Genomic DNA, 14,750 nt, shown 5'->3' with positions numbered 1-14,750 from the left:
CCTTCCCAGCAGCACAAACATGGGAAGAAACGGTCCACTCTGCTCTCTTCCATCGCCGTGCAGTTTGGGCCTGGAGAGCGCGTCTATGCATTCACAGACGTGACCGGCCACAGTTAGAGACGTCTGCTCCGCTCTTACGTGGCTTCTCCTAATAAAGTATTCCATTCAATTCATCCTGACAAGCGATTACAGCTGGCATCGTGACGGCACGATTGAATTCAGATCTCATTTTTTGCCGAAGAGAGGATCATTTTGCTCCGAAGAGGGTGCCGGAAAATTCGGCAGCTTTCGGACGCAAATGTGTTTGGTATATACGTGAAGCCTTTTGTGAACTGGCCAAGAAATGCGACAATGAATCTCCTGCCTTTCTCATTTCAAAGGGGAAATTGTATCTAATTGTCTGCGAATCTAACTGTCCCGGCCAACCCGTTTACAATGTTGAATTTAGAAAGTCGTGGGGGTCGAGAGCAGAGGGCGGCAGGGACGGGGTGCTGGATGCCATCCTGCCAGTCCCGACCCCGGCCGGCTGACGGCTCGCACGCCCCGCCGGTGACCGGCAGAGGGGTCCGCGTGCAGGGAAAGGAAGCGAAAGCAAAAGAGAAGCTGCCAGGGCCAGCGCGCGGCCGGGAGCACCAGGTTTTCATTAAAAACAAGCGTTGGCTCGCATGCACGCGGCGCTGCGTGCTTATCAATCGGCTAATCTGCTAACGAAATGCCTTTCTTTAACACGCTTGTCTGCTTCCACTTTGGGGAGCCCCGGCCCCTCTGCCCAGGCAGAGCGGTGTCTGCCGGGGGAATGTGCTGGTGCTGTCGGGGTTCTCCCGGCCGGGCCTGGGGCTGTGGCGTGGGCCTTGCGGCCTCTGCTGGGAGCGCCAGGGTGTCCGGAGCCCCTGAGTCGTGCTTCCCAACATCTGTTTGTGACCCCGGCGCCGTGTCACACTGTCCTCAGCCTCACTGGCCGCTCGCCACCCTGCCACCACATCCTTGCCCTGTGAAGGCGAGGTGGGACAGGGAAAAGCCATGCTGTGAATGGGCCTCCGCACCCCTGCCCCCTCCGTGGGCGCCTCACTCCCCAGCTCTTGTTTTCATTCTTAACGTTAAAGCCAATCCAGGGACAGACCTTGTCTGTCTCCCGAAACATTTCAAACGAACTCGCTTGCTCATAATTGCGGGAGAAAGAACCACCCAGGGGTGATCTGAGTGTCTCAGATTTTCCAAAAGGAAAAGCAGGAGCCAGCAGGCGGCAGCGGGGAGGGAGAAGTTGCCCAGGGCTGGAGGAGGGGTCCTACCACCCAGAGTGAACTGAGGTACCGGCGGGCTTTGCCTTCCATTTATGCTAAGTGGGAAAGGTAAAACAAAGCATCCCAGGGGCTACAGCTGAGATCCGACCACCCCCAAAAGTCCCGGAGGGAAGCTTGGTCCCCCCAGCCAGCTATGGTGAACATGTTGTCCTAAGCAGCCCGGCCGCCCTAAGTCCTGGGGTCTCTCAGGATCGTCTGTGGGCTCCACAAGGCTAGCAAGCCACTAGCCACTGTCTAGCTGATGGGGCTTAGTCCGGGGGAAACTCAAGGCCCAGTGTGGCCTCTGTTGTCCTGGGTCCCCCATCTGGAGCCACAGAGAGGATAGAGGTGGCCGCCAGAGGAGCTGAGCAGAGTGACCAGAGGTCAGCTATCCTCGATGTCCCCTGGGGCTAGGACCTCTCGGAGCCACGGGGCACCAAAAGCGGGTCTTGTGGCAAAAATTGGAAGCTGAAGGCAGGGTTGAGTTCTGGGCTGTGGGTCCCACAGTCCATGGAGGAGATGCATGGCTCTCTCCTAGGGACCATCTCCTGCTCAGAGCTGTCTCTCTTCAGGTCATTTCTTCGGGGAGCTGAGACTCCAGCGGCTCTGTCTTTAGGTCCCTGGAAGTCCCTCCTGCCCAGGCCCCTCTGTCTTCTCAAAACCGGGGCTCAGGTCATGTGACTTGAGCTTCTGAATGCTGTCTGGCAAACCCCACACGGCTTTATGGATCTTAGATGTTCCATCTGGATGCTGCCCCTCTGTGTCCTTGTGTCGGGAGCTGGTTTGTGTGGGAGATAGAGAGAGAAAGGGGACTTGTTTGCTTCAGTATTTGCACGTGTATGTGCACGTGTGCACGCACATGTATGTGTATGTACACGTGCATGTGTGTGCATGTGCATGCATGTGTGCATGTGCATGCATGTGTGCGTGTGTGCATGGCAGGGGTGGGGGGGTGTCCATAAGTGCCAGGAAATCCTGTTAGAAACCGTTGGGATTATGGAAATCTGAGAAACCCCATTAACATCGTGTAATGTTTCCTTCTCAAAGAGAAGCCTGTCTTCAAGAATCTTTGTTTTATTATTAATATTTTGGGGATGTTTTTATTCCAGCTCCACTTCATAGCAGCCGGTGTTCCCAACAGTCAGGACGAGAATGGAAGCACTTTCTGCGGAGGCATCGTGGCCACCGCACCCAAGGGAGCGCTAGGCAGTCTTGGGGAGACTGCTGAAAAAATAGTTTGGAATCTATCAGATCCCTTTCAAGAAGACATTTCTGGGGGCCCCTTGGTGCCTCAGTCTGGTTAAGTGTCCGGCTCTTGATTTCAGCTCAGGTCATGATCTCAGGGTTGTAGGATGGAGCCCCAAGTGGGCTCCGTGGGTTTTGTGCTCAGCATGGGGTCTGCTAGGGATTCTCTCTCCCTCTCCCTCTGCCCTTCCCCCTGCTAGTGCCTTCTCTCTCTCTCTCCTTAAATAAATAAAAATCTTTTTTAAAAAAATTATCTGTAAGATTCGTTTTATTCAACCAACACATAATGAGGCCCTTGTAGATGTATCTAAGAGCAGTTCCTCATTAGGCCTTCAAATTATTATTATTTTGCAAAGGAAAATATGTCCCACAGTTTCCTCATTTTTCCTTTAATATCTGAAATGCAGAGGGAAGACTTTGGGATGAGAACTGAGGAACCTGACAGCCTTCTGAGCACCTCCTGACCCGGGGCCTGGCCGGCCAGCCTTCCACCTCTCCCCTGCCTGACACGGAGGCCATTCCATGTGGCTGCTTAAATGCACAGGTGTGCCTCCTCAGGAGGGATGCTGGCCAGCCCCTCGGTGCCCTGTAACACCAGGATGGACTCGTGGTCCTCACGGGTGCTCCAAGGGTGGGGGCTCCTCTCTCCCTCAGAGGGCTGGGGGTTGGGAATGCCCCAGGTAGAGGAATTCTGATGCTTTGGGCCATGCCAGTGATGCACACGCTTAAATGTGCAACTCAAGTTCCCTCAGAGCTTGTGAGCTAAAATGGGGATAGTTAATCCCCCAGGGACTTGATAGAAACATCCAGCAGGTGAGGAGGGTCTGTAGGAATTTCGATGTCATAATGGCTTTTTTTTTTAAATGACATTTTTGCTATTTATTTTTTTTCTTTTTTTTAAATTTTTATTTATTTATGATAGTCACACAGAGAGAGAGAGAGAGAGAGGCAGAGACATAGGCAGAAGGGGAAGCAGGCTCTGTGCACTGGGAGCCTGACGTGGGATTCGATCCCGGGTCTCCAGGATCGTGCCCTGGGCCAAAGGCAGGCGCTAAACCGCTGCGCCACCCAGGGATCCCTATGGCTTTGAATAAAAGAGCCCTGAGTATTTCTGACCCTGAATCGAGGAGGGTAAGCATTGGGGGACCTGTGTGGGCTAAAGGGGATCAGTAAGAATTAAGGACTATCATTCTATCCCAGCAGCAAGTATTTCTGTCCCCTGGTGGAAAGAGATGGAAAGGCTTTGCTGCAAAACAGTCAATTCCATGTGGAGCTGGCATAAATGCTTCCCTGGAAGATTAATAATAAAACAAAGATGTTTGAAGACAGGCTTCTCTTTGAGAAGCTTATGCATCTGTTTACTTTTCCACAAGCTGGTCACAAAAAGGTATCTACTTTGCTACTAAAGTTTGGTTCAAACACTTTAACAAATCTATTTCTTAAATAAAGGATCTGGATCCTTTGTCTTTCTATTCTGTATATCCCAAAAGTGCCATTGTAGGCCTGGATCATAGTTTCCGGACGCATGACCACGGGCACATGCCATCCACGAAGGAGGGGAGCTGGGGAGCCCATCCTCACCACGTGCCTAGATCTGATTCTCCTTCACGCACATTTCACCTTCATTTGGAGGAAGAAAAAGTGTTTAAGTTCTAATTTTTATGATTATCCTTTTGCTTTAATTTCTGCAATATTTTTTGTTATCAGAAGAAAAAATATACTGGGATGCCTGGGTGGCTCAGCAGTCGAGCGTCTGCCTTCGGCTCAGGTTGTGATCCCAGGGTCCTGGGATCAAGTCCCTCACTGGGCTCCCTGCAGGGAGCCTGCTTCTCCCTCTGTCTGTGTCTCTGCCTCTTTATGTGTGTCTCATGAATAAACAAATAAAATCTTTAAAAAAAAAAAGGAGAAGAAAACCTCATCTTATTTTCAAAATGCTGGGTTTTAAGTACAAGCTGTAGACACTCCAGGAGCAGAGGTGGATTCAAACCTCACCAGTTAGTGAGGCAAGCACCAGCTTGAGTCCAGCGGGGAGCTGCTCAATCCAGGCAGAGTCTCGGGGCCGAGAAAGAGCCTGAGCAGAAGAGGGGGGAGCCAGGGGCAGCTCCCGGGGGTCCTAGGGACCTCCCTGGTGTGTGCGTTCTGCGTTTCTTCATGCAAAACTGTTTCTCTGAAGTCAAGAGCCTCGAACCGCTTTTAATGGTTTGCACAGGCGATGGGAGAATGTACTCTTTGTTATGTGGTCTCTGAAAAAATTTTTGAAAGCAGTGGAATCCTTTTTGTAGATGAAATCTCAAGTGTTACCCCCAGATATTGTAGGCAAAAGCAAACTGCTCTGGTGGGAGGGGCTGGGGCCCCCAGCATCCCGAGGAGCTTGGCGCTCTGGGAGCACGGTGGAGACGCACCCGAGGGGCCTGGCTCCAGAGGGTGCAGGCTCCAGGGTCCATTTGCAAACTTGTAATGAAAGACACAGACTACGAACTCCCAGCACTGGGGATGCGTGGCCTTCTTGGTCAAAAGAAACGCTCCATGGTATCTTCTCTCCTGTTCAGCTCACGGCCTGGAGGCTACCACGAGGAGGGAGAGCCAGCCATGCTTGCGTTCCCGGAGCAAGGAAGTGAGGATCCAGTGTGCTTGGCCTCTGGAGGGTTGGCAGCACTGGTGAGGTGTCCCTTGGCCCTGGGGGGGGCCAGAAGCAGAAGTCATGGCCATGGAGCTCAAGAAAATTATCAGTTGGCTACCAGCGAGCTCAGGAGTTTTTGCCCTGACAAGGCCGGCTTTGTGGCCAAACACAGCCATGTGGACAACGATTCCTAAGTGGATGGGCCCAGCTCTCCACTTCGCTCCTGCCTCCTGGGCGGCGTGAGGAGGGGAAGGGGACCCTGTGTTCAGGTCTTGCCCCTCCCAACACTTTGCTTCACAAAAACCGCCATCTTTTGGTTCTCAGGACTGGGCAAGCTGCCAACCAAAGGCTCCGATGGAGCGACCACCGTGGGGTGTCGCTGAGCTCCTGGAAACTTAGCGCTGGCCAAGTGTCAGATCGCTGCCCAAACCATAGGACAGAGCTTGGCAAAAGTATTTGGCGGAGGCGCAGCTGACCCTTGACCTCGGCAGGCCCCCTGTCGTGGGTCTGGGTGCCGAGGCCCCAGCGATCACGCTGAGGGCCCGTGTGCAAGCCCTGGACCTACCTGCTCGTTGATCTGGCACATGGTGAGGTTCTGGTCGTCGCAGGAGCATGCCACCCGGATGTACTTGAGCCAGCTGCCGGACCCCGCCTGACCAGCATCCATGCAGAGCTTCTCACTGCTCAGGTCTTCAGAGATCTGGCGGGGAGAGAGAGAACCGAGGGGGGTCAGAGGCATCCTGTGTGCGAGAGTCTACACACTCTGCGTCTGCCCAATGAGGGACCGGCTGTTTGGGCCCAGTAGGAGGGCAGTCCAGCACCTGGACATGAGCAGACGCCCTGGGCACTGGTGAGGTCCTGGTCCCGCCCAGCTGCCCATCCCAGGAGCCCCCGAGAGCCCGGCAGAGAGGCAGGAGGATGGCCCTTCTTCTCACCAAGCAGATTGCTGCCCTGGCCTGGCAATAAAAGGAGCCACCAGTGTTGCAAGAACCCCCAGCACAGCCGTCCCACATGTGAGAAAGCGGAGGTCACTGTGTCTCAGAACAGAGCCCTCTGTTAAGGGGAGTTGGGGCGTGGGGCTGGAGAAAACCATTCTAGAAGGTAAAGGTGTTGTTGGGGTGTGTGGCTGCGTGTTGGCGTGAGTGTTCGTGTGTGCGTGCGTGTGCGTGTGTACACATCACCCTAAATGTAAGAAAAACATTCAGTTTTCTTAAAGGTGGAAAGTTTCCACTTGACACCTGGGGCCTGCAGAGGCCCAGCCTCTCAGCGCACCCTCAGTGGCCAGCGCCCTGGTGACTGGCATTATCTACTTTGTTGTTGCCACTGGTTTCTGAGCGTGCTTCTCAGGGTGTGCATCTCTGAGTGGGTCATTCCATAGGAGACCTTAATGCTGTCCCCTTTGGAGAGAGGGATGCCCCTGGACCTCTGGATGCCAAGGCGAAGCTGCAGCAGAGTCCCCTCCCATCCCCACACCTGCTCTGTTCAGTGCCAGCTTCTGGGTCTGAATCCTGAGCATGCGAGCCAGCAGCATCTGGCCGGCTTCCTGGGCAGTCCAGCCCCAACTCTTAGAGGGTATGAGGAAGGGGCTGAAGCCTCAAAATAGGAAGGGGTGTCCAAGTGGGCAGGTATGTCCTGGTGGGCAGGTGTGTTTAAGTGAGCAGCTGTGTCCTAGTGAGCAGCTGTGTCCTAGTGGGCAGGTGTGTCCTGGTGAGCATGAGTGTCCAGGTGGGCTGGTGTGTCCTAGTGACCAGGAGTGTCCAAGTGGGCAGGTGTGTCCAGGTGAGCTGGTGTATCCTGGTAGACAGGTATGTAGCTGTGTCCTGGTGGGTAGGTGTGTTTAAGTGAGCAGATGTGCCTGGCAGGGGACAGATGTGTTCTAGTGGCCAGGTGTGTGCTGGTGAGCAGTTATGTCCTGGTGGGCAGGTATGTTTAAGTGAACAGGTGTGTCCTAGTGAGCAGCTGTGTCCTGGTAGGCAGATGTGTTTAGGTGGGCAGGTGGGTCCTAGTGAGCAGCTGTGTCCTGGTAGACAGCTGTGTCCTGGTGGGCAAGGGTGTCCTGGTGGGCAGGGGTGTCCTGGTGGGTAGGGGTGTCCAGGTGGGTAGGGGTATCCAGGTGGGTAGGGGTGTCCAGGTGGGCAGGGGTGTCCAGGTGGGCAGGGGTGTCCTGGTGAGCAGGGGTGTCCAGGTGGGCAGGGGTGTCCTGGTGAGCAGGGGTGTCTAGGTAGGCAGGGGTGTCCTGGTGAGCAGGGTGTCATAAAGACCCAGTAAAGTCAGGACAAGGGGTAGTGACCTGTACCAGCAAAGATGAAAGAGGCTGATTCCAGGCACCATGGCCCCTGCTCCCTGGAGGGTGTCTCAAGTGCTTGTTCTGAACAATAAGGACCTGGGAAGGGTAAGAGGTGTCCCCACTAAGGCCTGGAGAAGCTGCTTCTGACCAGCGACTCAGGATACTTTGTAACAGTGCAAGTGCTCCCTAGATGTGCTCAGACACTTTCTGAGTGCCCAAGGGTGGCCTCTGAGCGATGAGGAAGTGGAAGTTTTGGGAGGCAGGTGTATTGTTGTGGGAGGTACTGAACCTGCTCTGGTCGATCTGTCCACGTACACCTGGGGCGCCCTGAGACCCTCCTGGAGCCCCTCCTGTACACGACGAGTCTAGGGGCTGATGGCTCAGACCCAGCTTTGCTGACGTCTCTGGAGCCTGATCCGGAAGGGGCTTCGAATCTGGGGCCTCAGTTCTGTGATTCTCCTTTATGGGGGGCTTTCCCCAAATGGGCCTAATTCTGAGAGAGGGGAGCGAGGCCAGATGTCCTGGCCGGGGGAGGGCAAGAGAGGGGTGGGTGGGGCTGGAGGGGTGGCATGGCACAGAGGCCCTCCGTCCAGCCCCCGAGCCCTCTGCTGTCCGCGTCTGGACCCTCGGGAGGCCGCCACGGGCTGGCCGTCAGGGTAGGAACACAGGCCCACGTGGGAGAGACCCTCTCTGGGCACTAATGCCTCCCAGGGCTCCCCTTGCACCTCCCACCCCAACTGCAGGAAATCCTCAGAGAAGACCCACAAAGCAAACCCTGTGGTTTGTGGCACCTCAACGGATGGGGCAGCCCCGCTGCCTTCCTCTGCCACAGGGAGAATGGGGCAGGGGGTGGAGGGGTGGGGAAGCCAGGACCCGCAGACCCCACCCCACCCGGCGGGCCTGGGCTCCGTGTGGTGCCCACCCCCAGCCTCGGGCTCTGTCCACACCCGCCTATGCCATGGGCTGGGGCAGAGGGTGCTCGCTGCTGGAACCATCGAGCCTCGGGCTCTACCCCCCCTCCCCCACACTGTTCCTCAGGCCTACTTGGTGCCTCAAGGGTGTTGCTTCACCTCAACAGACCCGTCCCCCCAGGTTGTTGCTACAAGAAGAGTGAACCCTAACTAACCACCTGAGACCTGCTCTGAGCCCTCGGAGCCCCTCCCTGTCCAGTTTGCTCACATGTGTGTGAGTATGAGTGTGTGAGGGGCCACTCGGATGGGGGTGGGGGGCAGCAGTGTGTTTTTGGGAAAAGACAAACCAGCCCCAGTGAGGGCGTGGCCCGGGGGCAGCCTGCAGGGAGGCCCACCTGCCCCACAAGAGGCCCGGGCTCCCCACCCGAGTCCTCCTGTGCCTCCGTCCACCACGGTCCCACGCTCCCGTCTGTCGTCCCCACATCCCCCAGGGGGATGCCCTGGACGCGGATCTCAAACACAGACTTGGGAGCCCCTCCGAGGCCCTGATGAGGGACCGGGGGTCTGCCTCGTGTCCTGCAGGCTCACTTCCCAAGGGGCTCCTGACCTCCCACCATGAGGGGAGCGCTGTGCCACACAGGGGGTCCCCTGTCACTGTCACCCCAAAGAGAGGGCTCGAGGGTTTGGGTGCGCCAAGGATGTGTCCTGGGGACAGGGGAGGGAAAGCAGATTGTGTGGAACCACCTGTGGTGCTCGGCGCTTGCAAGTGCTGTCCCCTGAACCATGGCCTGTGCTGCCCACGGCCTGCTCTCCTGGTCTCCATGACCCCACTGCATCACGGGGAATGCCGTCCGGGCACGCAAACCCTGCCTTCTGGTCAGCTTTCTAGGGCCTTGTCAGCCTGACCTCTCCCTTCTCCACAGGTTGGTCCCATAGGTGCTGGAGCACGGTCCCTGTCCTAAACCCTCCCTGGACCCAGCAAACGTCTCTAGTTCTCTCCAGCGTGTCTAAAGGACTGGTCACTCACTCACATGGGACACCAACCTGTCCCTGTCCCTGTCAGCGTGCAGCTCCAGGGTGTGTCTACTCTCTGGCTAGCAGCCCTCCTTCCCTGAGACTCCTGGGAAATGTCCCCACCCTGCGACCCAGGAGACCTGGCCATTTGCAAGGTCATGGGGTGGGAGTTACCTCCTGGCAAGCCCCAGGGGTTGGAGGAAACCCCTCTTCCCTGAAACTACCTCTGAGCAGCATCAAGTGAGGCGCTGGCCTTTCTTTCAGGGAAGACAGAAGTCCTGGTCTGGGGGCCAAAGCAGAATGCACGAGCAGGGAGAGGGCCCAGACCTGGGTCCACCATCGTCACCTGGGTGCACCTGGACCCTGCTTCCAGCTCAGACAGCAGGACACAGCAGGCCTGGCTCTTGCTAGGCGTTTGGATGGGCCCAGGCCCTCTTTGACTCCCAAAAGGGAGAAACAGGGTACAGACATTTATCTTGCTCTTGCTTCTCTTCCTTTCATCCTGCGTCCTCCCCCCGGGGACTCTGCTGGGCCTTCGGGAAGCTCACATTAAGAGCCCGTGTGGGCGCAAGTCTCTCTGTGTTGGTCACCACAGGCCTCCGAGGTAGGGGTTGGGATCACCCTGTTTCCCATCAGAGGAGATAGAGGCCCCAGGAGTGGAGACCTGGAGCCGAGTTAGGGGCCAGAGGGAGGGTCTCTTCGGGGTCCTGGAGTCAGGAAAGCAAGACCGGACGGCCACGGATCCCTCTTGCTGCCTCTTTTATAGTGAGATTCTCCAAAATGGTAGGACAGGTGGAGGCCACCCCTCCCCAGCTGGGCGGCAGGGTTGAGGCCTGCTCAGGTCCCAGGAGGCCAAGAGTCATAAGTGGATGGAGGAGGACGAGTGTCAGCAAGGTGGTGGAGCCCGTGATTCTGCACAATGCAAGAGGAGGGAAAGAAGGGGGAGCCCAACCCCCAGGCTTTGCCTCTGGGCCCCTGGCCCCTTTAGCAGACAGTGCCTGAATCTCTTTCCAGATTTGAAATCTGGCTCCCCTGCCCAATCCCACTCCAAAGCCTTGCTCTGGTTTATTTGGAGCTGAGTCTTGAGAATCCCAGAGCCTCCAAAGGAAGCTGCCCTCCTGCCCATTCTCCTCACTCGGCCTCACAGGCCTCCACACCCCTGATCCCCCTGCCAGGTCCCCCAGCTCATAAATCACCCCCATCAGAAATGCTGAGTTATGAAGCAAAAGGATGGAAAAATTCTCTTAACCTTGACGATTTTTTTTGCACATCATTTGAGGTTTCCTGCACTTCTAATTTGTGGGCTCTCTGCTGGGCTGCTTCTCTCACATTTGATAGGTATGGCTGGCCACCGGGCCCGTCCGGGGTGTGCACGCAGGCGGGCATGCCGAGGCGTCTGTCATTAGCTCACCTAATGGAGTCCGTGCATGCAGCAAATGCAGCAAAGCTGGGGCCTGCAAGCCTGCCCTCCTGCCACCACAGCCTGGGGCTGTAAGGCAGCACCCTGGAAGCTCGGGCATGGTGTCTGCCTGTGGCAGCAGCCGGGGAACAGGGGAGGGCCTCCTTCTCTTACCCTGACCCTCCTCTAAAGGCCCACCAAGCTGTGTGGGTCTCTTTCCTGTGCACAGGCACACACACACACACACACTGTGGTTACAATTTATGAGGTCCACGCATAGCTGAAACAGAAAGTCCATTCTTGTGACGGAAGGAGGTGGGGGAAAGCATTCTGGAAACACCTCTGTCCGGGTGTGGACACGGAGCCTGGATGAGCTCATAAATCCCTGTCCTAACTCTCATTATGGGCTCGGTGCTGATATGACCAAGCCCTGCTGGCGGTGTGGCTGGCGCATGGGGTCACACGGCTGCCAGGCACACGGGAGTCCTGGCAGGCGGGTCATGGGCAGGGGCCCCCACCTGCTCTGACTGGGAAGGAGGAGGGGAGGGAGGCAGGACAGAGGGGCTGTTTCCAGGGGAAAGAGAACCTCATGGAAGCTGTTTCTAAGATGGAGGCCGCCTGGCTCCTGAGCTCATGGAGAGGGGGCTAGAAAGCTGTCATTCCTGGGCCTTTGCCTAGAAGAGGCTGGGTGGGCTCTCAGATTGCCTCCAGAGCAGTGGCTATTGTGTTCTGGGGGGCCAAGGGCCAAGGTTGTTGTCTCAGAAACCCAGGAGCACGGTGAAGCCCAGGGTGAGGGTGCTGCAAGAGGCAGCTGGGGTGCCCCACAGGGGCTCTGACAGCAGGGTCCACGCGGGGGGCTTTGCTCCTGTAACCTCGAGGTGCACAGCCTCTCGGTTGAGAGCCAGACTCCATCGTGTCATGAAGCCACAGATGTCTTCAGGGATCCAATGAAAGCCACAGCCCAGAAGTTCCTCAGACATCTGATGCCACACAAGACGCACAGGGTTCTCAGCCCGTCTCCTGCTAAATGCCCAGGCACCCAAGCCTGCTCCTGTCCCTGGGTTTCCTTGCCGCCCTCTCTGCCCCTGCTCCGTCCCCGCTCTGCTCCCATTATTCTCAGATATGGACTCCCCATTTTCCTGCCCAGGTGGGCTCTGCACCCCTTGAGAGACCGTCCCAGTAGCGGTGGGGTTTGCGGAAAACTGGAGGCGGAGCAGAGTTTCAGCCTGGCGTCATGCAGCACCTGAGCCCTCCCATGCCCCCTAAGTGGGGTGCACAACCCCTGATCTCATCAATAGCACGCAGGGGCTGAGAAGAGGGGCACCTGGGTCAGAACCCTGCTCACCAGCCCTTGGTGTGAGCTGAATGCCACCCCTCTCCAGGGGTGTCCCCCCACTCTGCGGGCTGAGAGCATGCTTGGGGGCTGGGCTTTCTCCCAAGGGCACATCTCGTCCATCAGCCTCGGGCTGTGGCCCTGACCTAAGAGAGACACTCCGGCAAACTGGTGATCAGACTAGCACTTTCAAGTGTCCAAAGAAATAAATGAATGAAAACCAACTCACTCAGATACAGAAGCCCCTCAGGGTGGCCTGCAATGGGGGAGGCCCAGCAGCAGGGCATCTTGAGATAGGCAAGGAGCCTTGCCAAGGGGTGAGCACCCCATCACTGGGGGAAGGCAAGGGGTCTTCATGGCCCCCTCCCTCCAGGGTACTCAGAAGGGAGGTTGGACTTTCTGAACTCCATGTGTCTTCCCAGCCCTGAAATTGCATAATTCATTTGACAACACAGAAGTTGTCTGGGGTCCTGCTTCAGTTTCTCCTTTGGAACTAGAAAGCCTCTTTCCTGATTTCTGGCTGGGTGGAGGCCTGTGGCTCTGTGCACATGGGGTGCATTATTAGAAATAGTTGGCTGCAGCGCCGGCCGCTTCCCTGGCTGGCTGCACCTGCTCACAGGCTCTTCGGAGGCAGGCTAAGGGGTTCTGCCCACCATAGGATGATGAGGGTACTGGCCAGAGCAGGGCCTTCTCTGGGTCTCCTGTGTGGCCAGTCAGGGGGTGGCCCCAGAACCCCAAAGGGGACAAACCAGCTCTGGCTATGAATAGGAGAGGGACACTCAGCAGATAGACTCCATCCTGCCTCCTTCAAGAGCCCTACTGCCCGTCTGTGTGGGGGACTCTCAGAGTTTCTCAGGGTGCTCCCAAAGAGAAAGCCCCTGGTCACTGCTGAGAGCCCTGGGCCCAGCCTGGGCCCCAGGAAGAGAGGGTCCTGTCACACTCCTTGGCTGGCATCCCGATAGCCAGCCGAGCAAGAGGCCGCTGGGTGGGAGTCCCAAGGACCCTCTCCCCTTGCCCTGCCCGGGGGTTGCAGGCTACTATAGCCACTCCCAGGGGGCGACGGCCTGGAGGCTCTGTCTTCAGATGTCACTGATGGGATCACACGATGGAATGAGACCCTCACCTATGATGTTGTTTATAAACCGAATTTCTGTAGTGGGGGCCCTGTTTACAGACGTGTCCTCCTTAAAGATGTTCTGCATCGTGATTGAATGGAGAGTTCCTTCAGAAGGTGAGTGCTCTGTGTGTCACTGCCTCATTTCAGCTAGGAGCGGGGTGGGGAGGAGGCGGGAGGGGACATTGAGGCAGGTGCAGTAGCGAGGGACTCACCCAGCCCCCTCCCGGGAGACACCTGGGACCCCAGCATCTGGTGCCAGAACTCCCATGGATGTGCCCAATGCTAACATTCTCCACATCTTTGCAGGGATGCCGAGGTGTCACCTGGGGGCCTGCTTCAATCACTTCCTCCCAGCCGACCCCACAAAGACACCTGAGTGGGTCAAACTCTACCAACACTTACCAAGAAAAACTACTGGGATGACATGTTACCAGCGCCTGGGTTCTGCTCTGTCCTCTCCCTGTGGACAGTCCTGAGCACACCATCACAGGACTGGCCTTGTGTCCTCATGGGTATGCCAGGTTGGCAGCCTGCACGGAGCCCCTGCCACCCCTGTCACTGTTGGACAGAGGGAGTTCTTCACGTCCACTGCCCCAGCCACTCTCACCCCTGGGGGGCAGCTCTGGGTGTCCACTGTCTGCCCCTGCTGTGGGCCTGACCCACTGAGGAAAGCAAGCCACCTCAGGCCCCAGGGTCTTCCTTCTGGCCCTCTGAGAGGACAACTGGTGTCAGAGGGTGGCTACTTGCCAGAGCAGGTCTTGCAGATGTTTCTGACCTCAAACAACCCAGCTATAACCTGGGTGTTGATGCTCTGTCCCTGTGTGCCTGCCCACCTCGACCTGGCACTGCTGTCTTGTGGGTGCCCACGTGCAGAAGGACAGTCCCAACAGGGCCCCCAGCAAACACCAGCACACAGGGCCCCAGCCCTACTTTGCCCCAGCTCACAGGGGTTCTGCTCCTGGTGAGGTGGAAATTTTACACCTGACTTGGCTGCTGTTGTCTGGGCCTGGAGGCTGCCCAGGAGATTTTATGCCCAGGGCAGGGTAGAGCCACGAAGAGCCGGCGACTTGCCATCACTTGCAACAGTTTGGGCTGGTAAAGGCTACCAGTGCCCAGGAGCCCCCCATATCCTGGCCTGGTCTCCAAAGTCCCCCAGCTGGCAGGTTCCACACTCACCCCTCCCAGGCCCCTGTCGACCCACCCCTGCCCTCGAGCTAATGTGGTTAAATTGCTAACAGCCCAAACGTTTTTTTCCAACCCTAACTTGATTTGAAGTTGGGTCAGAGCAGAAGTCTCTGAGTCTAAGGGCTGCGTGTTACCACAGACTCAGCTGTGACATTCTGAAGTGAGACACTTTTGTTTTGTTCTTGATCATAAAAAAGATTGGAAAAAAAAGCCCAAACAACCAAAACCAAAGGCTTGTGGCAGCGTCCTTGCCCAGGGGTAGGTGGGAGCCTGGGGTCTGCCCACAGGAAGCGGTTCCACCGGCAAGTTGTTGCAAAGCCCCAAGAGGTGTCACATACATAACCCTTCTCTGGCCACAC

The 14,750-nt window shown here is 56.8% G+C and overlaps 1 protein-coding gene across 5 annotated transcripts in view; it reads right to left on the bottom strand.

Annotated features, from left to right (window-relative positions):
* PRDM16 (PR/SET domain 16) overlaps positions 1-14,750 on the bottom strand; it is a 313,101-nt gene that overhangs the window by 43,369 nt on the left and 254,982 nt on the right. For all 5 annotated transcript variants that reach the window (XM_041770218.1, XM_041770222.1, XM_041770220.1 and 2 more), the window contains exon 4: positions 5,711-5,845. In XM_041770218.1, coding sequence (XP_041626152.1) covers positions 5,711-5,845 — 135 coding nt within the window. The remainder of the gene's footprint in view (positions 1-5,710; positions 5,846-14,750) is intronic.

The sequence above is a fragment of the Vulpes lagopus genome, chromosome 10 (genome assembly GCF_018345385.1).
Source record: "Vulpes lagopus strain Blue_001 chromosome 10, ASM1834538v1, whole genome shotgun sequence".
In the NCBI taxonomy this organism is placed as follows: Eukaryota; Metazoa; Chordata; class Mammalia; order Carnivora; family Canidae; genus Vulpes; species Vulpes lagopus.
Note: the sequence above shows the minus strand (reverse complement) of the source record. Positions and strands in the feature narration are given on the sequence as shown.